Source organism: Lethenteron reissneri, chromosome 27 (assembly GCF_015708825.2).
Source record: "Lethenteron reissneri isolate LAM-NWPU_2019-01 chromosome 27, ASM1570882v1, whole genome shotgun sequence".
Taxonomy (NCBI): Eukaryota; Metazoa; Chordata; class Hyperoartia; order Petromyzontiformes; family Petromyzontidae; genus Lethenteron; species Lethenteron reissneri.
Window position 1 is genome coordinate 1,287,221 of NC_083805.1, and position 23,229 is coordinate 1,310,449.

Consider the following 23,229-nt stretch of genomic DNA (forward strand, 5'->3'; position numbering starts at 1 on the left):
CGGTGCAGGTGGCGGGTGCGTGCTACGAGTCGGTGAGTGAGGAGCGAGTGACAGCGATAGGGCGATGGTGCGCTTCGGGATTACGAAAGGGAAGGCGGGGAGATTGGGCGATGGAGAAGACGTGAGGCTTGAGAGAGGAATGGACCGAGGTGAAGGAGGGGGACTGCTCAATGTACAGGGGCAGTGATGAGTCGATGGGTAGCATTGTTGAGTCTATGGTGCAGTGTTGAGTCGATGGGTAGCAGTGTTGAGTCTATGGGTAGCAGTGTTGAGTTTGTGGGCAGTGCTGAGTCTATGGGGCAGTGCTGAGTCTATAGGCAGTGCTGAGTCTATGGGTAGCAGTGCTGAGTCTATGGGTAGCAGTGTTGAGTCTATGGGTAGCAGTGTTGAGTCTATGGGTAGCAGTGTTGAGTCTATGGGTAGCAGTGCTGAGTCTATGGGTAGCAGTGTTGAGTCTATGGGTAGTGTTGAGTCTATGGGTAGTGTTGAGTCTATGGGTAGCAGTGTTGAGTCTATGGGCAGTGTTGAGTCTATGGGCAGTGTTAAGTCTATGGGTAGCAGTGTTGAGTCTATGGGTAGCAGTGTTGAGTCTATGGGTAGCAGTGATACTCAATGTACCGTGGAAGCTGATTCCAGTGGAGGGGTGGCAAGGAGCCAGAGTGACCGAGCACGGGGACTGGCACAGGCAGGAGGAGGCACACACAGAGAGGGGATTGGGAGCGAGGAGGACGAGAGGGACACGGCAGGAGGCAAGTGGAGTCGAGCGCCTGGAGAAAGCCCCCTGCAGACAACGGGGAGGATTACACTCTCAGGTCCACCCAGGCAGGTTTACAGACCCACTCGCTGGCCACACACATAACAGCTATATTTTGTGGTTTATGTACTCTGGATGCTGTCAGTAACAGTAAACTCAAGTTGTTCACTGACGAATTTTTTTATTGAATTATTTTGCTCATGGTGAATTGTGTTTACCTCAATAAATAAATACTGCTGGGGAAAAAATCGTAACCTATGACAGCTGTTAAGCATGGTGTTGGTGGGTCACCCATTCAATCATTATCCAGGCTCGAACGTTGCTAAGCTTCCGAGAGCTGGCGCATTCTGGATGATCCGTCGAACTCCGAAGACGGCGGAATGGTTGGAACAGAAATCCTTCTCGGCGGAGTTGATTTTCGTAACTGTGCACGCCTCTCCAACGCGTTGCTGGCTTCGACCACGTGTTGTTGTTCAGCGTGATGTCCGACCCCTCTTCAGGAGCTGAAGTTCCTTAAGGAAGTTTAACACCGTAGTAGCAGGCTTTTGCGACCAATATTCGTAAAGGTTGTTTTGGGTTGTATCGCGTAAATATAGGTGTCGTTAATCCACCACCACCACCACCCGATACAGCAAATTTGTTCTGTTTTATCACGTGAAGAAAATGTGCCAATTAGTTAGCGCGTCAGTCTACTGGTGTGTTGGATCGTACGACGCCTCGCTGGTAATTACATCCAGCTTCTTTGAGCACTTGCTACGGGAGCTCAAGTTTCTCAACAAACTCCCACCATGGTGCGCAACGTCCAACCGAGTCACCCGAAGAAGCACAACGTTCTTCCTGGAACTTTGGTCCTTGAAGCGCCTGAGCTTGTAAGAGTGAAGAGTGAACACTGAATTTCCTGAAGAGGCTCCCAGAACGTGGAGCAGAAACCATCGGACACCATGCCTGAAAACGACGGGCAAGTACCGTACGATCCAAAAACACACCGGAGAGAGAGAGTCTAGCTCCTTGTCCACGGATTATTTTATTGACCGGTTGTAGCACCGTCCAGCCGTAGCCGAGTATCAATGCGACACAGCGAGGATTGCGGTGGTGGCGAGTGACTGCGCTGTTCCGTGGTTTCGCCCACGCCCCGCGGCGTTTCCCCGACGACGCTGGGTTTCCAAGCAGGAGTGGGAGAAATGAATTGGCCGGCAAAACGTTGGAAAAAACATCCCCTTGCAGCACCCGTCTGAACACGAGTCAAGAGACTCACCGAGGGTTTTAGAGATTAGAGAATATAATTGTTATTCTATCTTTATATACGTGATCCAATTCTAAAATTGTCCTGGTCTTTGGTTGGGGTATTATTTTAGGCCGGCCAGTAAAAATGTTAATCTCTACTCACATTTTCCAGTGCCTTTTATTTCCGAAGTATGACGAGCACAGTCGATTGACAATGGGTTGATTGTTACGATTAGGATTTTTGGACCAAAAGTCTAATATTATTCACCATTTGTCACAAAAGCCTACGGTGTACGATTTTAAAAAGGGCTGCAAGTCATGTTTTTTAAAATGTTTTATCACCCAAGGAGTCCATTGGACACCTGGTTACATTTGTCATTATTACGTTTTACTATGTATGGCCAGTCTTATTACACAGTCACTCATTACTGCGTGTGCACACATGCACGTTTTGCAGCAGACGCGGACACCTCGGGGTATAAACCAGGGTGTAATTTCTCTCTAGATTTTCCGGAAGGCTGCAAGCTAGGCTGGTTCAGAGTAAGGGATGTAAAGGCACTTACCACGAGGTCGCAGAGTACATCTCTATCACTCATAATAATCCTATATCATTGTGCCATATATTCCCGTAATTATATGGACCGGTTTATAGGAATATTGGCTACAATGAGGACACAACGAGATGAGGCGGACGTGGTGTGAAAATATATTTTTTAGAACCGTTCCAAACTGTTCTGACTGAAATTAAGTGCTGGGTGCAAACTATGCAGACTCATTGATCAATATTGACTCTTAATCTTTCTCTCTCTCTCGATACATGTATCGCCGTTTTACAATTCATACACGTTATGTAATGGGTTCATCACTTGAACTCCAGTAAGCCACGATTGGCTGCTACATTATTGCCACAGTGTAAAAATAAAATTATCGATTCGAATCGGGACCCTGATATCGTGATCATTTGAATCACAAGTGGGCAGGGTAACTCATTACACCCATAAAGAAAAACCCCAACCCCCAGTCGAAAGGCATTCACAATGCCATACACAGAAATGCATCTATGAACCATGTTCAAAAGTCCTTGATAAGTCGACATAACTTAAGCAACACAACTTACGAAACAGACATATATACTGTATCTTATGACGAGCGTAGGGGCGTGTGCGTGGAGCGGTAGGGTAGTGATGGTAAACACGCACTACCGTCACGAACTCGGCAACGCGAGTTCAATTCCCTACCACGGTTAACATCGGTGGCGATTATCTGAACTGCTACCTGGGCAGCCCTCTCCTAGGTCAACTCGGCTTTAAATGAGTGCCTGGAGCGGTGTGTAAACATCAGCAGAAGACAAGAGCCAGCCAGGCATTGCAATGGCCACGCCATCCTTCATAGGTGCTGCTCGCTAACAGCACTTACCCCAACGGTGTGTGCACATCTCACGGTGTAGAAATCTTCAAAGCACCTGACGGAAATTTTTTAAAGGAATATTGTATTACACATCTTTTGGCAAAATTGGCACTGGCAATTACAGTACTGTGTAGGTGTGTTTGTGTGTGTGTTCGCTGAAGCTGTTAAACGTTAGGTGTAATTTCATGATATTTACATATTCAGATATAAAAAATATATTGGTCATTGTGTAATCAAATTATTATGGCTTTAGCATGGGAGGTGACACATCTACATGTACAGCACGTGTATATTCACAATGATCAGCAGTGATGCCCCCCCCAACCCTCCCAGTTCACCCAGCCACTCAATTACACTCAGCACGTGCAGATTCCATGGTGTTCGAAGGCCCCTGATCCAGCAGCAGATTGACAAAAAGACTGAACACGTGAATTGGCGGGCGGAGCGGTGGTGCAAGGGTGAGTGCACTGCGCCATGAAGACAGGGACCCAAGTTCGATTCCTGCACGAAACCCCCTTGTTGCATCTCACAATCGACAAAAGAACCACAGACAAGATGGAAGCCGGCCAGGCGGTGAGCCAGCGCCAAACGCAATCCTCCAAGCTCTGCAGTCCTGTATATATTGATATGGTTTGAGCCAATGTTCACTCGATGTACATGGCTCCACTTTGTGCAGCATCTCGAGATGCGGTTTCATCTAAAACATGTAAACTTGTACTGCATTGGCCATCTTATACCAAAATATTTTGAAGTTGGCGAATGCCCCCCCACCCCATACCGCCCCTCACGTGAATGTAGCTATCGTGAAAGGCTCTCTTGTGTGCGAGCGTTGAAAAGCTCTGCGGTCTCAACACCGTGGGAGGACGAGGCTGAATATAACAAAATAAAGCAAAACAAGGCGTTTGCAAAACGGTTGGAGGCGTGACCGCGGAAATGCGCAATTTCTGCGAACTCCGAAAAAGTGGGAAGGAAACGGAGTTCCGAGTTCCACTTTTCTCATCAAAGCGGATTGCACTGAGACATAGGCATGCAGTTCCCAGTGCCACGAGACGTGGGCATGGGGTTCGCACAGCCACGGCAGCGTTCGGCACCCGAGTGTGGGCGGCATGCGGTGCTGGGGAGACCGGCGAGGGGTTGGTGGATTGTAACAGGGATGTGATGTGCTGTGAAATGCAATGTTATAAAGAGCTGCAGGGGTCAAGTTACATGTATGCAGAGGCCAGGTTACAGCCAGGGATGATGTATTTCAAGTAGGGGTCTAGTTACATCCAGAGGGTCAGGAAAGAAAGATGTCAGATAAACCAGGATCATGGCCACTCAGTGTTCATCGCAAACTCCGATCCTGCCTTAAACTTAGTGGTGTCGGAGGGATTATTATGGCGATAAGTTAGTGAACACACTAGTTCCAATTAACACGTCTTCACGACTGTGCGTACGGTCGGCGAGCTAAATCCTGTGGCCACGTTTCGGAGCCGAGCAAAAGGAAATGTGGCCGTGAGGCTCACGTTTTGTGCGAAATGACATCACCATGAACGACCTCCACACTCAGCCCTGGACCGCTTTCACATTTGACCGAGAAGATGGTCCGGGCACAATGGAAGGTGATGGTAACACAAACCGCCAACAAACGGCACGTGCGCTGCAGCACGGGGGGAGAGGTCAGGGGTCACACGTTCATTTGGCCCTGCAGTCCCATCATGGACGGGTCGCACGACAGCTCCTCGTGCATCCTGTCTAGCGCCTTGATGTCCCGCAAGTGCCGCTCGGCCGTGTGGCCCACAAGCGTCAGGTAGAAGCGCACGGCCACGAACACGAAGGCGCAGAGCGCGAGCAGCGTCACGCACATGGCGGCCGACGCGGCCATAATGCCGCCCGCGTTGTTCAGCGGCAGGAACTTGACCCAGCAGATGAGGCCGAGCTCCAGCAGAAAGAGCACCGTGCCCACGGCCGTGGAGAGCAGCCAGGCCACCTCCACGTAACGGTGCAGGCGCGGCAGCGGCAGGCCGGCCGGGTGGTGCGGCCTGTCCGGTCTCGCCGGCATGTCGGCCGCCGTCGCCGCCGCCTGCAGCGACTGCAGCGACGCGTCGCGGTGGAACGCCTGGGCGGCCTTGTGCCCCGCCGGCGCCGCTCCGACGCCCGCGGCGGGCTCGTCCCACGGGGACGCGCCGCCGTTCGTCCCCGGCAGGCTCTGCTCGGCGAGGTATGCATTGCAGGCGGCCTCCACGTGCGGCAGGAGGCACGTGCTGAGCAGCAGCGCCAGCAGGTGCACGGCCACCAGCAGCGTCGTGCACATGCTGAAGGCCACGAGCAGGCCCGGCGGGATGGCGTCTTCACTCGAGCCCTCCTTCTTGTCCTTTATGTCGATTTCCACCATGGCCACCTGCGCGCGGGGGGCGGAGACGCGATCCTTAAAAAGTGTGCCGGATTTTCCTCGCCGGTGTCAGGCCACCGAGTAATGGATCTGGCTGCATTTGCATCATCAAGACCCTCCAGCAACCCGACCAGGGCCGGATTGGGGTTCTCGTAGGCCCTAGGCACTTCCGTTTCGTAGGCCTTCAGGGATAACTTTATACAGTTGCTACTGCTGCCCATGTTACGACCGCCGCCGTCACTTGCTTGTTTCAAACATAGGACAACAACGCCTTCCCTTGCACTAATTTTTTTTATTGATAATGAGATTGTGCGAAAAACACCATTGGAAGATGTTATTGCTAATTTTGCAATAACATCTTCCGGTGTTAATTTCTCCCTCACCTTATGATAAAAAAACGATTGACATTGCGACGACTCTTGCCTCTTTGTATACATATACACTGTGCCTATCCTTGTTATTTATATTTACTAGACTATAGCCCGTCCAAGGACGGGTGTATTGCAGTAAATCTGAAACATTCAAGCGAAAAGCAGACCGCGATGTCATATTTATTGCATCCACTCGTGTGCAATTTGTAAGGCCGCGGTGACGCAGACTTATTTCATTTAAAAGTTATAATCGCTTGTTCATCATGACGTCCTTCCTACTTGTATGTCTCAATAGCGTTACGGAGATCACGTGATGTGAGGGTTCGGCCTTTGAAGTGGGAGTTATAAGTTGACGCTGAGGAGGGTGGAGGCGCCTCGCCCCTCCCATGTGGAGTGACGTCACCCGCTCATGATTATTAATGAGGGGGGGTCCATTTGGAGGACGCCACCTGGTTATGCTTATTAATGAGGGGGCTGTTCGATGTGGAGTGGCGTCCCCTGCGCATGATTATTTAAGAGAGGGGTGGGGGGTGATCCTTGAGGAGTGACGTCACCCGTTCATGATTATTAATGGTGGGGGGGGGGGTCCATGTGGAGGACTCCACCTCTTCATGATTATTAATGAGGGGGGCTGGTCGACATGGAGTGACGTCACGCACGTTACAAACAGACATTCTTGGCTCATTATATTAGTAATTCAATAAGTTATCTTGGTTACATTTTTTATCATACATACAAACAAAAAACATGGCCACATTTTTCTCGTAGGCCCTTTAGTTTTCATAGACCCTAGGCAGTGTGCTTACGGTGCCAATCGGGTACAGCGACCCTGAACCCGACAAGGCCAAACACAATTAAATTGTCGTGCGCACGAGCGTTTAACAACGTGCCGAGTTGTTATCGTGTGACATTTGTTCACCGGTCATAGCTACAGTTCAACAATTAGACACGAGCCCAAAACAAATCAAATATGAAGTTTAAAATGTGTTTTGCGTCCTCCGTTCCGTTGATTTCCCCGTATCCTGCCCCTATTCCTGTCTAATTATCCAGCTGGCTGCATAATCTAATAAATAGCTTGTCCCATTCACCCCAATTAAGATGGAACTTAAATTTCATCGATGTTGATTCAATTTGCTTGCACACTGCATTGATTAAATAAAGAATATTAAAAGAAACAAAACTGGTCTGGGAACTCAACAAACACAGTTTTGTCAGAGTTTACAAATGTAGCCGGGTGGCTTGGGGTGTTAATATCGTGACAGAGCACCGAGCCACCACGGACGATCGAGCCCCTGGGTTTTAATCCAGGTGAGCAAGTGTACCGTGTTGACCGTCTGAGCCCGCTTCACCGAATGACTGCGCAAACGAAAGCCGCACGTTAGATCTGCTCAGTCGCTTAATCCGGCCAACTTCTGGTCCGAGAGGCTCACGAAACATTTAAGTCGGTTGTCACGCGTCAAACAGCTCTCGGAGTGGGGCCTGTGAGAAGGAGACACCGCCGCTGTCACCGTATGGTGTGGGACAAGAGGGGATTGGAGGAGCCCTCCTCAGAAGTGGCTCTGCAAGGTCGCATCCGTCCAGAGGTCGTTGTCGAGCCCTGGGTGACGTTCCACTGGCTCGAGATTAATGCGTGTTGAACTGAAACGCGCATTAATCTCGTAACGTGACGCTGGTAGCACACGTGGGATATTACTGGTAGGAACCTCCTGGTTACACCAGCCCACAGGGGATTATTGTGTCCGTCGTGCAGGGAGGGGCTGGGTGGGGAGGGAGGGGCTGGGTGGGGAGGGTGGGTGGGTGGGGCTGGGTGGGGGGTGGGAGGGGTGAGGCTGGGTGGGGAGGGGCTGGTCACCCCGTGGTGTCCTTATAAAACTCAACGTTTAACCTACTCACGCCGGCTTGTGCCCACTCTCACACTCGGGCATATTTGCGGAATACACCACACCGCCGTTGACCTTGGCCATTGGCCGAGCAACCCAACTTTCCTACCAGCTCCCTCCGCAGGAATGTGTTTCATGGTGCAGAGGAGAGAGAGACACACAGCGTTGTGCGTCTGTCCGTTTCTCTGTTACGTTAATTAGTATAATACGAACCTGTAACGCGCACGGTGCTTGCTCGCTCTCGTAGAAAGAGGACGACTCCGCGGAGTGAACCACAGAGAGGCGGGAAGGTGGGTAGGCAGCTCGCCATGAGGAGCCGGCTGCCAACAACTGCCAAGCTCTGTGATCCCTATATAGTAAATTGTTATCGGCCAATTAATTATTGTTTACATGCGAGAGGAAAACGGAGCAACCGGAGAACACTCCATCCCATGCAGAGAGAATAGATGGAGTCCACATTTTTGCTGTACCGCCTGCGGCTCCTCAACACCCACGTGAGAGGGAGTTTTAAAAACATTGGTGCGGTGATCCACCAACCGCTCAGTGCTGGACTACAGGCCGCGTGCACAGCCACCACCGCCCAGTTTCTCTCCTTTTAATCTCACTGCGTGTCGCCCTTCTCCGTGCGTTTCTCTGCTTTTCTATTACTGTAATCATCTTCAAGTCTCTCTCCCCGTGCCTTTCTGTCCGCCTCTCTCTTGATCTCTCCATCTCTCCGTTGATTTAATTCTCTCTCTGTCTGAATCTCTCTCCAGGCCTCCGTGCGTGGGTCTGTTACACGTCTGTGCATCTCCCTGCGTCTCTCTCTCACTGCCCATACTTCTCACTGTGTCTGTCTCTCTCTCTCTCCATACTTCTCACTGTGTCTGTCTCTCTCTCTCTCCATACTTCTCACTGTGTCTGTCTCTCTGCAACTCGCTCTCTCGCTCTGTTTTTCACTCTCTCGGTCTCTAGGTGCCGTGTTCCCCACGTTTGGACACGACTGCACTTAAGTCGTGCGATGGCTGTGAGCCAGAGGCTACGCAAACAAGAATACGAAACCGCGGGGCATCAATCACGGCGCCTGACGCCACGTGTACGGGGGCCAGTGCAGGGCACCAACTCAAATCCTGCGGAAGGTGAACGCAAAGGCACAGCCCTGCAATGTTCTGCTCACGCCACTGCGAGTGGAAGGGCCTCCACGAGGTGGAGCTCTACATGGAGCCCACTCGTTCAAGCGCCTCCTTCGCCCTGCACCCCCCTCCCGCTTTCGTTCCTCTTCCCTTCTTGCTCCCCTACACGTAGCCAACTCCCACTGAAGCACATCAAGCACTCATATTCACCGACCTGCTTCCCTTCCTCTCTTGAAACAACGCCCAGCACATCCTGCTGCTGCTGCTGCTACTCCTGCCCCCAGCTAAAACCAGACCAACCCTAGCCCCTATCACTCCCCAACCCCTATCACTACCCCAACACCTATCTCCAGTTCACGGGTGTCTTCATCTACGGATCGATAGGAAACTGACAATCCAGTTCACGCGTATTTATCCCCACCATTGGGGGTGAGGGTTAGGTCCGCCCAGCGTGCAAGTCGAGACGCAGACCCCGGCACGTCACCTGGGCGCGCCACCGCCACCACCGCCCCCGTTGTCGGTGATGATGGAGAGAGAGAGGCATCGCCACCAAACGTCAGACGGAACGTCGAGAGGGGATCTTGGGGAATGTTGGCTGGCGGGTCACAGGCCCCAACGTGTGAACACGCTGTCCTCATTTCGCCTTCCTCGTAATAACCAGGGCGGTCCCTGGAAGGCGCCTCCGATTAGCACGGTTGGCTACGTACGGTACGAAAGAAGTTTAACATACGTACACACAAGGTGGGGGAGCACGGGGCAAATCCCACCGCGTGGCCCTCCCGCACGTCTTCAAACTAAACCGGAAGTATTGCATCGGACACCGTGACGTCGAAGCGCCAGGCCCCCCCCCCCCCAAAGCGTGGGGCCCGAGGCGGTCGCCCTGATGATTCGCCGTACCCCTAGAGGCGGCTCTGCTCGAAATCTTCCGGCGTGGTGAAGTACGCGGAGCGGCCTCGCTGTCTGCCAATCGCGCAACGCCCCCCCATCGCTCGTCTCGGTTGAGATCCCCGATCCAGTTGTGGAAATTTCCACATTCCCCTGCGGCGCGTTGTCGGTCGTACCGCGCGCCGTTGGGCACGAGGGCCCTGAAGACGGCTCGGATTCTAAACGAGGAGCTCCCACCAAGTACTTGGACAGAAACGTCGGACATCGCGCCAAACAACGGGGGGCAACAACCCCCGAAAGTGCATCATCAGCGGCACACCCGCACGGTGGCACGGCACATTCCTGTGGCGATACCAGTCTGTTACACGGTGTACAAAGACAAAGATCCCCCGTATAACCTTCAACAGACTGTTCTGGCAAGTGCTGTTAGCAAGCAGTACCTATGAAGGCCGGCACGGCACTCGATGGGGGTGGTCACCACCACGCTCGGCCGCCTTTGTCTCTCCAGTGGCGATGTTTACACATCACACATGGTACTCATTTGAGGCTGAGTCGACCTAGGGGAGGCCGAGGACCGGTTCAGACAACCGAACACGGGTTGCCGGGTTTGTAGTGCAGCGCGCTCGCCACTGCATGCATGCTCCTTGTTTTGCCAATCCACTGCTGGATGAGGGCCTCCCCACGCCGTGTGGGGGCGGTGGCGGTTATTTGACCCCAACTCAGCACGTGTGCTCGGAGCGGGTCGGCAAAGGTCGGGGGGGGGGGAGCGTAAAAGTACAGTCCAACAATTGATGTTGATGCGCCGCTCCGTGCCGAGTGCGCGAGCAACATGCGGCCGTGAAGTTGGCGTACGGCGTTGTGGAGGTCACGCGTGACACGGGCCGAAACGTGTGCCAAACGAAGGCCGCCAATTGTCGAGAACGACAGCGAACGCCGCGCTGCCGGTGGGCCTTGCCACCTATTCGGGGGCCATGTCGGGTCGCGTGGACATCCCGGACGGGGCACAAACAACAACCCACGCGCAACTCGTTAAAAAAAACACGCGGCCTGCAGGCATTCCGCGCGTGTCACACGCCGCGCGTGTCCGTGTGTGGGTGTGACAAATGCTCGCCAAGAGCACGTGCCGTGCATGCATGCTCTGCGAGAGGAGGTGTGTATACGCAGATTCATTGTTGTTTGTGCATGGGGGTCTATATGTGTGTATAGCTGTGTGTGTACCTAGGTTGACTCCGCCTCAAATGAGTACCTGGTGTGTAAACATTTCCACGAGGGAGACAAAGGCGGCCGGGTGCGGTGCTGGCCACCCACCCCCCTCGTGTTGTGCCGACCTTCAGAGGTGCTCGCTTGCCCCAACAGTCTGTTCAGGCTATACGGGGGATCTTTGTCTTGTGTGTACCTGTGTGTGCTACATTTTAATTGATATTACGGACACCCTTCCTCCGACTGCCTCTCCCCGAATCCCTTTGCCTCGGAGCCCATTTATCTAATCCTCCCATCGCCCTCTGATCCCCCATCGTATTACCCAATTTTCTCTTCACACCCTTCTTTCCTTTGACCACAATCGTCTCCGATCCCAATTTTTGCCAATCCCTCCGCTCTCCGACACCGCATCTCGTCATCCCCCCTTTCCTCTCATCGCCGCTGTCCCATCCTGAAGCTGTCGAGACTTCTTTTCTCCCCAGCCCCCCCCCCCCCTGGCCTCCCCGCCCCCCGTGACCCCCGCCCCATTGATGCGGGAGCGATGGAGCCGGTCGATATCCCAAGTCTCGAGCCACCGGCTCAAAGTCCGCCCACCTGGCACTCTCATCTCCCTTGGCAATCTTCCCCCCCCCCCACCACCTCGTCACCGTCGGGCGGTTGCGATGATGATGATTTCGCGTGGAGGAGGAGGAATAGGAGGAGTGGGAGCTTCAACAGTTGACGGTGAAAGTTTTGAATGCAGTATGGAAATTCATCGCCGCATTTTCACCGAAGATCGAACGGAAAAGAAGAGGAACATTCGTCGATGAGACTTGAGTCGCACGCTTCGAACTCCACCTTTACCATATGAACTGTTTTTCAGTTGGCTCGTTTAGAGCGAGTGATGATATTCACAGGTGCATGCAGCTAGCTGCTGGGCTGTAGGGCTGCGAGAGATGTTGGCCTTCGGCCAGCGGCGGATAGACAACAGCTCGTGATGACGTTCCTATTAAATCGTCGGCTAAAGTTAGCCACGGAAGTCAATGCACGCAATTCGACTCCACGGGCAGGGAGGAGAACACGGACCAGACTTAACAGAAGAGCGGGCGTGCACAGAGGGGGGATGGCGGCTGGCAGAGACACAGCGATGATCCGAGCCGAAGTGCCAGAGCGAGGTGCGATACGGCAACCTTCGTCAGCTGACGGGGTCATGCACGATCTACGGCGGCACCACGCTAAATTTCACTCGCAAATGTGTAAACAAACTAAAAACTTTAAGGAAGGTAATTTGTTATCATTCTCCCACTTTGTTTACCGCGTAGGCTTTCGCGACAAATATGATCCACACCGGAAGGTTTTGTTGGGTAACATCGCGTAACTATAAATATAAATGTGTCATTAACGACGTCGTAGACGTCAAAGCCGGCTCAGCCAAGGCCCCCTCCAGTTGGAGACATGTCGGTCGATTAGTTACCGTGGACGCGGCATCTGATCGACATCGCCCTGCACACTACGCCACGGCGCTTCGCATCGAAACTCCTCGACGGGAATGAGCCCGGAATAGGATCCCGGAATAGGATCCCGCACTTGGCAACGCGACACGAAAGTCGAACGAAGCAGGATGGATGGAGGGGGGAGGGGGCCATGTGGATAATCCAAGTGGAAAGACGCAGAGGTAAATGATCCAGACGACCATGGTTATTCTTATCAAGTACATTTTCCGACTCTCATTATCCACTCTGTCTCTCTGGCCTCTATAAACGTGTGCTCGAGAAGAAGGGCCACTGCTTGAAACATCGCCTATTATATATTGTCCTTTTAATGCCACAAAGACAAAGATCCCCCGTATAGCCTTAACATATTGTTGGGCCAAGTGCTTTTAGCGAGTAGCACCTGTGAAGGCCGGCACGGCACACGAAGGGGGTGGGTGGCCAGCAACACGCCCGATCGCCTTTGTCTCCCCAGTGGCGATGTTTTTACACACCGCACCAGGTACTCATTAAAGGCCGAGTCGACCTAGGGGAAGCCGAGGACCGGTTTGCCGTGAGTGGGAATACGAACTCGGGTCGCCGGGTTCGTAGTGCAGCGTAGCGTTGACCGCTGCACCACCGCTCCCCACGACACACGCGCGGTGTTGTGCTGTCTGTGCGACGCTGCCATCGCAGCAGCATCGCCCAATAACTTCGCTTAATTTAGAGCAGCGGTCTATAACCTATACTACTCAAGCGTTTAAAACAACGTTCAATCTTAATAAGTACAGAGGGTTTGATGAAACAAAGTAAGTTGTGTTTTCGATGGTTTACCTTCGAACTCAAAATCTGGGCATGTCTCGCATCCCACTGATTTAGAAGAAGGGGAACGGGACCGAGAGAACCTTTCCACGTGCCAATTGCCTGTTGCGCGGCAGGGAAGGGGCTTGCGGAACGCATCCCCCGTCGGCGAATGCGGCCGGTAGCGCAGCAGCGGCAGCTGCGTTCGGTGGCGTCATTCGTGGAGCAGTGAGCACGCCCAGCATGCACCACGGTGCGTTCCGAACCAGCGACGGAGTCACCTTGGGGCTCAAATGACGATGGCAGTGGCAGCACCGCAAGTGGCGATGGCACCAGCAGTGGATAGCATGCGGCCCATGACAGCGAAGTCTCCATCCAGCAGTGGAGAAACCATCGAGCGATGGTGTCTTGCTATAAACCGATAACCATCGCTCTACGATGATGTTTTAAATATGTATCTCAAGTCTCAAATGATTGGTTGGCAACTGTCCCGAACATCAGCGCAGCCTCATTGAGCCCGTGTTGGAGGAGAGGGGGGGGTGCGGAAGATGATATCGCTTCACCACTGCACGAGGTCCCCCTTCAAACGCCTCTCACCCGCCTCTCACCCACACCAATCACGCGGTGGGTGGCGTCACTTCCAAAGCCATCGTGCAACCCACTGAACTGTTATCCGCTAGGGCAATCAATTCGAGACAACGTTTGTAAACTAATCAATCGGAGCAGGAATAACCCGTTCTTGAGTGATGAATTCCACGTGAGATTGTTTGTGTAGTTATTTGGCGAGACCTGAACTTCAACTGGCTGGACTTGAGAACCCGGTTCCATCGCGGGCGGTTTAATTCGCACGGTTGGCTACGTGCGGTGCGAAAGAAGTTCGACACAGTACACAATGTACACACACGGCGACACGTGTGCGTGTACACACACACACACATGTGTACACACACACACACATGTGTACACACACACACACACATGTGTACACACACACACACACATGTCTACACACACACATGTCTACACACACACACACCACACCTCTAGCAGACTTTTTGGGACAAGTGCTGTTTGCGAAGACCTGTGATGGCCGGAACGGCACACGAGGGGTGGGTGGCTATCACCATGCCCGGCCGCCTTTGTCTCCCCAATGGGGATAATTGCACAACGCGCCGTGTACTCAGTTGAGGACGAGTCGAGCGAGAGGAGGCCCAGGACCGGTTCAATTAAAAACGTCAAATAGTGTTGGTGGCCGTGAGCGGGAATAGAACTCGGGTCGCCGGGTTTGTAGCGCAGCGCGCTGACCGCTACACTACCGCTCCCCACACACGCGTACACCAACACAGCCGTCATTCGCCACTGCGTGACGGCGCTTGTGCCAGGCCAGGTGCACCTTGAGGCCACGTGAAGTGTCGAACGCCCGCTGGCAGGAGGTCACGGGGCAGACCCAGGTGCCACGGGGTCGACTGACTGAGATGACCGAGATGACTGGCTGATGCACCACCTATGCCCCCTACTGTGCCAACTTGCTGTGCTTTAGTGACACGTGTACACACGTACACACACACACAGTGACACGTGTACACACGTACACACACACAGTGACACGTGTACACACACACACACCCCACCGGGCACCCAGGCGTGCCCGCTGCAGTCACTGCGACCCGCGAGACGGCCCCTACACTCGCGAGCTCTCCCCACTTTGTTCGCTTCCCCGTGACAGCCCCACACGGAAACAACGCGACCCGTTCCACTGAGCGCCTCGAGGGCTTCGCACGCACGAAACTCGGGAGGGGGTGGGGGCCGGCACGAGCAGTGGGGGGGGGGGTCAGTTTAATTAGACCCCTCCAATTACTCTCCAAACAGCTGCCAAGAATGTCCAAACTCCAGGTAATCGCGGGCAATGATAGCGGCGAGCGGGCACGAACAGACGCGGAAAGGAGGGGAATGAGATTCTCAAAGTTGATGGTTCGGACAAGAATCAACCAGCTGTGAATGGTTCCTAGCAGCGCACATCTGGGGGGGGAGGGGGGTCCTAAGAGTTAAAGGCCCCCCCCCTCGCCCCCTCCGCACTCACCATGGCGAAGCCGGAGAGGAGCGCGGAAGTGCCGCTGGACGCTTTGAGCTTCGCTTTACTCAGCTGCAGCTTGCGCAGCTCCAGGGCGCGGTACATCGCCGCGTCAGGGTGCATGGCCCCCCACGCCTCGTCGCCGGCAAGGGGGTACCCCCCCGATCCCGGGGGTACGGCTCACAGCGAAGCGAGCGACCTCGTTCGCCCACTGCCGTACTCCGCGTGCAAGAGGAATCACGCGCGCGCAGTGAGCGCCTCCGCTGGTTCCTCTCCGAGGTCTCGGCGAGCGCTGTCGAGGCGGTGCCTGCTGCAGTTGGAGGCTCCGTGGGGGAGGGGGTTGGGGGGTGAGATGATGGGGGGGGGGGGTGAGATGATGGGGGGGGGGGGGTGCGAGTGGAGGTGGCTGTGGGAGCGATAATCCAACACAGCCGAAGAAGACTCCTGCGCCACATCCGCGTTGGTCTCGCGCGGGGCGCACGCCTCCTCAGCCCCGAGCCTCCCACCCCCCATGCCACCCGATACCCAATATCAGCCCCTACCCCCTTGCCAGCCCTACCCCCACTACACCCACAACCCCCTTGCCAGCCCTACCCCCACTACACCCACAACCCCCTTGCCAGCCCTACCCCCACTACACCCACAACCCCCTTGCCAGCCCTACCCCCACTACACCCACAACCCCCTTGCCAGCCCTACCCCCACTACACCCACAACCCCCTTGCCAGCCCTACCCCCACTACACCCACAACCCCCTTGCCAGCCCTACCCCCACTACACCCACAACCCCCTTGCCAGCCCTACCCCCACTACACCCACAACCCCCTTGCCAGCCCTACCCCCACTACACCCACAACCCCCTTGCCAGCCCTACCCTACACCCACAACCCCTTTGCCAGCCCTACCCCCACTACAACCACAACCCCCTTGCCAGCCCTACCCCCACTACACCCACAACCCCCTTGCCAGCCCTACCCCCACTACACCCACAACCCCCTTGCCAGCCCTACCCCCACTACACCCACAACCCCCTTGCCAGCCCTACCCCCACTACACCCACAACCCCCTTGCCAGCCCTACCCCCATTACAACCACAACCCCCTTGCCAGCCCTACCCCCACTACACCCACAACCCCCTTGCCAGCCCTACCCCCACTACACCCACAACCCCCTTGCCAGCCCTACCCCCATTACAACCACATCCCCCTTGCCAGCCCTACCCCCACTACACCCACAACCCCCTTGCCAGCCCTACCCCCACTACAACCACAACCCCCTTGCCAGCCCTACCCCCATTACAACCACATCCCCCTTGCCAGCCCTACCCCCATTACAACCACACCCCCCTTGCCAGCCCTACCCCCACTACACCCACAACCCCCTTGCCAGCCCTACCCCCACTACACCTACATCCCCCTTGCCGGCCCTACCCCACTACACCCATGACCCCCTTGCCAGCCCTACCCCCACTACACCCACACCCCCTTGCCAGCCCTACCCCCACTACACCCACATCCCCCTTGCCAGCCCTACCCCCACTACACCCACAACCCCCTTGCCAGCCCTACCCCCACTACACCCACAACCCCCTTGCCAGCCCTACCCCCACTACACCCACAACCCCCTTGCCAGCCCTACCCCCACTACACCCACAACCCCCTTGCCAGCCCTACCCCCACTACACCCACAACCCCCTTGCCAGCCCTACCCCCACTACACCCACAACCCCCTTGCCAGCCCTACCCCCACTACACCCACAACCCCCTTGCCAGCCCTACCCCCACTACACCCACAACCCCCTTGCCAGCCCTACCCCCACTACACCCACAACCCCCTTGCCAGCCCTACCCCCACTACACCCACAACCCCCTTGCCAGCCCTACCCCCACTACACCCACACCCCCTTGCCAGCCCTACCCCCACTACACCCACAACCCCCTGCCAGCCCTACCCCCACTACACCCACAACCCCCTTGCCAGCCCTACCCCCACTACACCCACAACCCCCTTGCCAGCCCTACCCCTACACCCACAACCCCCTTGCCAGCCCTACCCCCACTACAACCACAACCCCCTTGCCAGCCCTACCCCCACTACACCCACAACCCCCTTGCCAGCCCTACCCCCACTACACCCACAACCCCTTGCCAGCCCTACCCCCACTACACCCACAACCCCCTTGCCAGCCCTACCCCCACTACACCCACAACCCCCTTGCCAGCCCTACCCCCACTACACCCACAACCCCCTTGCCAGCCCTACCCCCACTACACCCACAACCCCCTTGCCAGCCCTACCCCCACTACACCCACAACCCCCTTGCCAGCCCTACCCCCACTACACCCACAACCCCCTTGCCAGCCCTACCCCCACTACACCCACAACCCCCTTGCCAGCCCTACCCCCACTACACCCACAACCCCCTTGCCAGCCCTACCCCCACTACATCCACAACCCCCTTGCCAGCCCTACCCCCACTACACCCACAACCCCCTTGCCAGCCCTACCCCCACTACACCCACAACCCCCTTGCCAGCCCTACCCCCACTACACCCACAACCCCCTTGCCAGCCCTACCCCCACTACACCCACAACCCCCTTGCCAGCCCTACCCCCACTACACCCACAACCCCCTTGCCAGCCCTACCCCCACTACACCCACAACCCCAATGTTAGCCCTAACCCAATGACAACCCCAATCCCAATGCCAACCCTAAACTCAATTCCAACCTTAGTCCCAATACCAACCTTACACCCCCCCCCCCCCCCAATGCCATCCCTCCCCACCAATGCCATGTCTGTGCACGTACAGCCCTTGGTCAATCCACTGCTGGATGAGGGCCTCCCGGTCGCCAGTTCGGCGACGATCCTGTTCCCCCAGGACTAACGAGGGACACGGCGGCGTCGACCGCAGGGACGCGACGGGAAATCGGAGCCGAAAATGAAGCGACTTTGAACTTCTGTTTCACTTTGAATTTCTCAAAAAAAATTATTGTAAAGTCGCGAGGAAGATTTCACGAAGGAGACGGTGGCGACAGGTTGAGTACATGCGTGACGGCCCCCTCTCCGTGCCGCCGTTGTTTGGGGGTTGTTTGACCATATTTCACCGCACTGGTGGATTGGTGAAATCAGAGACCAGAGTCGTCATCAACATCATCAGCGGCAGCAGCCATGGTGGTGGGTGAATCAACTGCCGAATGAAGTTCCCAGCAGTCGCCATCTCTCGTCCCCTGCGATGTGACGAACAACACGAGGAGCCGCACGACGCGCGGGCGGATTGCATCGCTCCATCTCCTCGCTGGCTGTGCTCTCCTTGCGTCCCTGGAGCATAGCGAAGTACAGTACAACGTCGCGTCTTGCTCCACCGGCCTCTGCTGGCAATGCAGCTCCAGTAGTATCTTACACATCGAGGATTCATTCGCGTTAAACGGATCGATTCCAGGTTACGAAAGTCAGGAGCCGATCCTCGTGGTGGTGGTGGGAGTCGAGTCGTGGTGGCCGCGCTGCGCCAAGTGGCTGTGACCCAGCGCTGCGGAGGCAGCAGCGAGGGTTTGGTGGGTCACCGCCAAGATACATGTACAGTATGTTGAACTTCTATCGCACAGTACGTAGCCAACCGTGCTAATCGGAGGTGCGGGGAAGGACAACAAACTAACACACAAAAAGCAGTTGGAAAGAAACGAGTTTTCGATCGAGATTGTTGTTAAAATTTAATGTTGCGAAACTCCCTTCCCGTGGTCGTTGTCGAAGAGGTGCCATACACTGGCTCGCCAGGAGAAGGCAGTACAGCAAAGTGTGGACTAATCGCCATCTGTTTCCATCTGTACGGGGATAGAGTGTAGCCCCCTCGCGCAAGGCATGGAGAAGTTTATCCGGGGGTTGTTGCCTTCCTCGCGCGCCTGGGGGGTCTCTGGGTTCTCCGGTTTCCTCCCACGTGCACCAACTCGCCATGAATTGGCTGAGTTCGTGACTTTACCGAAGGAACCAAAGAGTATGGATTCCTGCAGTCACGAAAGCTTCAAATCAAGATTGAAAATAATAAAATACATAAAAGCCCAACGTGGCAGCAGGACCCATCGTGAAAACGAGTTCTACGACTCAGTGTGGCTCTCCTGGAAAAATAAGTTAAATAAAATAAAATCTGTGTCGAAACCGGTCCAGGATTACAGGCCGCGTGCATGGCCGCCACCACCGCCCCGATAGTGTCTCATCAGCAGTCAGGCTCGCTTATAGATATATTTTTAGACTTTTCATAACTGTAAATCATTCATATTGTTGTTAATAATTAAAAGATGTGGTCCCATTCCCAAATGTTCTCGCTGGGTGTGGCACTGATAAGAAGGCCCAGAGGCTACAAAAGGACGGGCGGCCCTGGCTTGGCCCGGCACCACCCCGCCCCTCTCCCCCCCCCCCACAAAGTTCACTCTTCCCCTGAGCGGTGCGTGAACAACTCGGCACTTGCCCCAAAAGTCTGTTAAGGCTATAAGGGGGACCTTTGTCTGTGTGGGGGGTAGCGATTGTGTAGCGGTTAGCGCGCTGCACTACGAAGCTGGCTACCTGGGTTCGATTCCCACTCATGGCCAACACCAGTGACGATTATCTGAACCGGTTCTGGGCCTCCCCTAGGTCCACTCAGACTCAAATGAGTAACTGTGTGGTGTCTAAACATCGCCTCTGGGGAGACAAATGCGGTCGGGCGTGGTGCTGCCCACCCACCCCCTCGTATGTCGTGCCGGCCTTCATAGGTGCTCGCTAACAGCACTTTCCCCAACAGTCTGTTAAGGCTACACGGGGGATCTTTGTGTTTGTGCCACAACAGAGCCCAGCGTTAACACGAGAAAGGCTACCACACGCAAACAGGATGTGGGACACATGCCTTATTAATTTATTTATTATTAGAGTTATTATCATTCAGCTTTTGTGTACCCCAGGAAGGCCTCGCTGAGTCTCGAGCCTCTGTGTCAGGATGGCCCTGCCGAGTTGTAGTAGTAAGGAGGATGAGAGTGCGTAGCGATGTTGCCGCTGCTATGTGTGTGTGTCATGCCAACGGAGTCATTTGCGGGTACAATTCTCAGCAATTGGGATGATTGGCCAATACCAAGCAGAGAGCAGGAATCAGTGGCGTAGTAACGACATTATCAGCTCAGGGGGTGCTGCAATAGGGCAGGTGCGGCCCCAATACTGTTGATAACATTAAAATATATATTTTTTATTTTACCAGGGAAGGCCCACTTAGCTGTACAGCTTTTTTTTTCAGAAGCGACCTGCCCACAAATGATCGCTCAATGAAGTGGCTTGACATAGTGGGCACATTTAGAGCCGCCAAACACTCTCACCGCATGTTTATAAATGTGGAGTGCCCAGAGAAAAATCCACACGACCACGGGGAGAACATGCAAACTCCAAACCCACCACGACCTCCTGCATACCAGGCGAGGGAGATGACATCTCACCACCGTGGCGCCCATGGTGGTTGTCAAGGGGGCTCCAACGTGTATATCTTGGACCACTTGGGGGGTGTGTGTGGGGGGGGGGCAAAGCATCTGGGAGTAATCTCAGGAATGTAACTGCAGATCGTCTGGGTGAAGCTGAACCCCCTGGCGAGTCCACGTCGTGAGGGATGCCGGTACCGAACAGTCGCTTGCAGTGCTGCTTTGCTGAATGATTTCAATGTTCTCTTGTGCCAGTGTTGTAACCCCCCCCACTTCTCCACCTCCAGTGGCCAAATGCCGCGGGCTCTGATTAAAAGGGCACGCAGTGCGTGTACACCAGGAGCCATCATCTCGACTCGTGGGACACTGCGTGCACCACCGCATGCGAATCGCTCTCTCTCGTAGACACACACAGAGAGACAGATGATTCGGAGGAACCAAAGACAAGCCATCAAGTGCCAAAGCTCTGCGGCCCTCTCTATATTGAGGTGTTATCGGCTAACGAATGAGTGTTTACGCGGGGCAGCACACTGGAGCACGTAGAGAGAGAGGAACTGCACGCGTATTTGCGACAGGGGAAACACCCCGTCCCTTAGGTGGACTTCCACGTGGGGATAAGGGAGTTTCACAACATCTGTGCGGTGATCCACGAACACACTCGTGTACATGTCCCGTTTTCTGACCGCGCCGTCAGCAGTTCGTCACGCACGATTAACATTCTAATTCTGGCCCAACTAAAACTAAAATATATATTTTTTACACTGATCTATTTAGCTCTTTTTCAGACGTGACCTGGCCACAAATGATTGCTCAACGAAGTGGCTTATCACGTGGAAATTCACGGCAGCCATATTCTCTAAACGCGTGATGTTCGTTCTAAATGTAGAGAGAAAAATTGGAGGACCCAGAGAAAAGTCCACGCGACCACGGGGAGAGAGACACGCAAACTCCAAATATACAGCAGGATTTAGTGTCGGCATTGAACCCACGACCTCCTGCATAACAGGCGAGGTATGTAGGAGGCCGTACCATCTCTCGGTCGTAAGCAGTGGCCGGATATACAGGCGGTGTGGCGTGACCTTGTGACGATGACACACACACAAGGATGCCACCATAGCCTCGTATCGACTGTTGTGTTGTCAGCTAGCGCCTACTTAGGCATATAGGCGCACGAGGGGGTGGTTGTGGCTACCACCACCCAACGCTAATGTTTATCCACCACACCAGGTGCAAACCATTATTGTTAAAAGGCCGAGTTCACCTATGGGAGGCCCGGAAGCGGTTCAGATCATTAACTTCCACGGATGTTAGCCCTGGCTGGGAATCGAACGGAGATGGCCGGGTTCGTAGCGCAGCGCGCTAACCACTACACTACCCTTGCCCACTGACACAAACACAAAGATCCCCCGTATAGCCTGTAACAGACTGGTGGGACAAGTGCTGTTCGCGAGCACCTATGAAGGCCGACACGGCACACGAGGGGGTGGGTGGGCAACACCACGCTCGGCCGCCTTTGTCTCCCCAGTGGCGATGTTTACACACCGCACCAAGTACTCATTTGAGGCTGAGTCGACCTAGGGGAGGCCTTGGACTGGTCTAGTTAATCGTCACAGGTTCTTGGCCGTGAGCGGGAATTGAACTCTGGTAGCTGGGTTCGTAGCGCAGCGCTAACCGCTACACTACCGCTCCACACACACGCAGACAACACAGACACGTGACCGCACTGGGTCTGGCTGCCATCCACGTGGCCGCAGCTCCACTTCGCGAGGAGACGGCTCCCCCTGTTGGCCGAAAAGAGGAACGCAGAAGAAAAAAACCTTCAGTTTCATTCCACATCACGGTCAGGGTTTCACTTCAAGGGCTCTCTCAGAACGAGATCCGTGAGATATCCTTCCGCGAACAATGTGCTCGCACTGGTGGTGATGCGCGACTCCCTGGGTGCGAGTTTCGAATATGTTCGAGCTTTCTGTTCTCGGAAACAATTGGTAAACAAAATACATTTGTGCGGAGGGAGCTGGTAGGAACGTTGGGTTGCTCGGTCAACGGCGGCGTGGTGTATTCCCCAAATATGGCCGACTGTGAGGGCGGGCACAAGCCGGCGTGAGTAGTTTAAACGTTGAGTTTAATAAGGGCACCACGGGGTTACCAGCCCCTCCCCAGCCAGCCCCACCCCTCCCACCCCCCAGCCAGCCCCACCCAGCCACTCACCTCCCTACCCAGCCCCACCCTCCCCACCCAGCCCCTCCCTGCACGACGGACGGACGGACACAATA

At 54.8% G+C, this 23,229-nt stretch overlaps 1 protein-coding gene across 1 annotated transcript; it reads right to left on the reverse strand.

The window, feature by feature from the left end:
• Positions 1–4,609: 4,609 nt before the first annotated feature.
• LOC133348298 (calcium release-activated calcium channel protein 1-like) lies at positions 4,610–15,866 on the reverse strand. The gene is made up of 2 exons (XM_061561036.1): positions 15,534–15,866; positions 4,610–5,765 (listed from the first exon to the last, which is right to left on the reverse strand). The coding sequence occupies exons 1-2, from the start codon at positions 15,645–15,647 to the stop codon at positions 5,052–5,054; spliced, it is 828 nt and encodes a 275-aa protein (XP_061417020.1). The 5' UTR covers positions 15,648–15,866; the 3' UTR covers positions 4,610–5,051.
• Between the last annotated feature and the right edge of the window lie 7,363 nt (positions 15,867–23,229).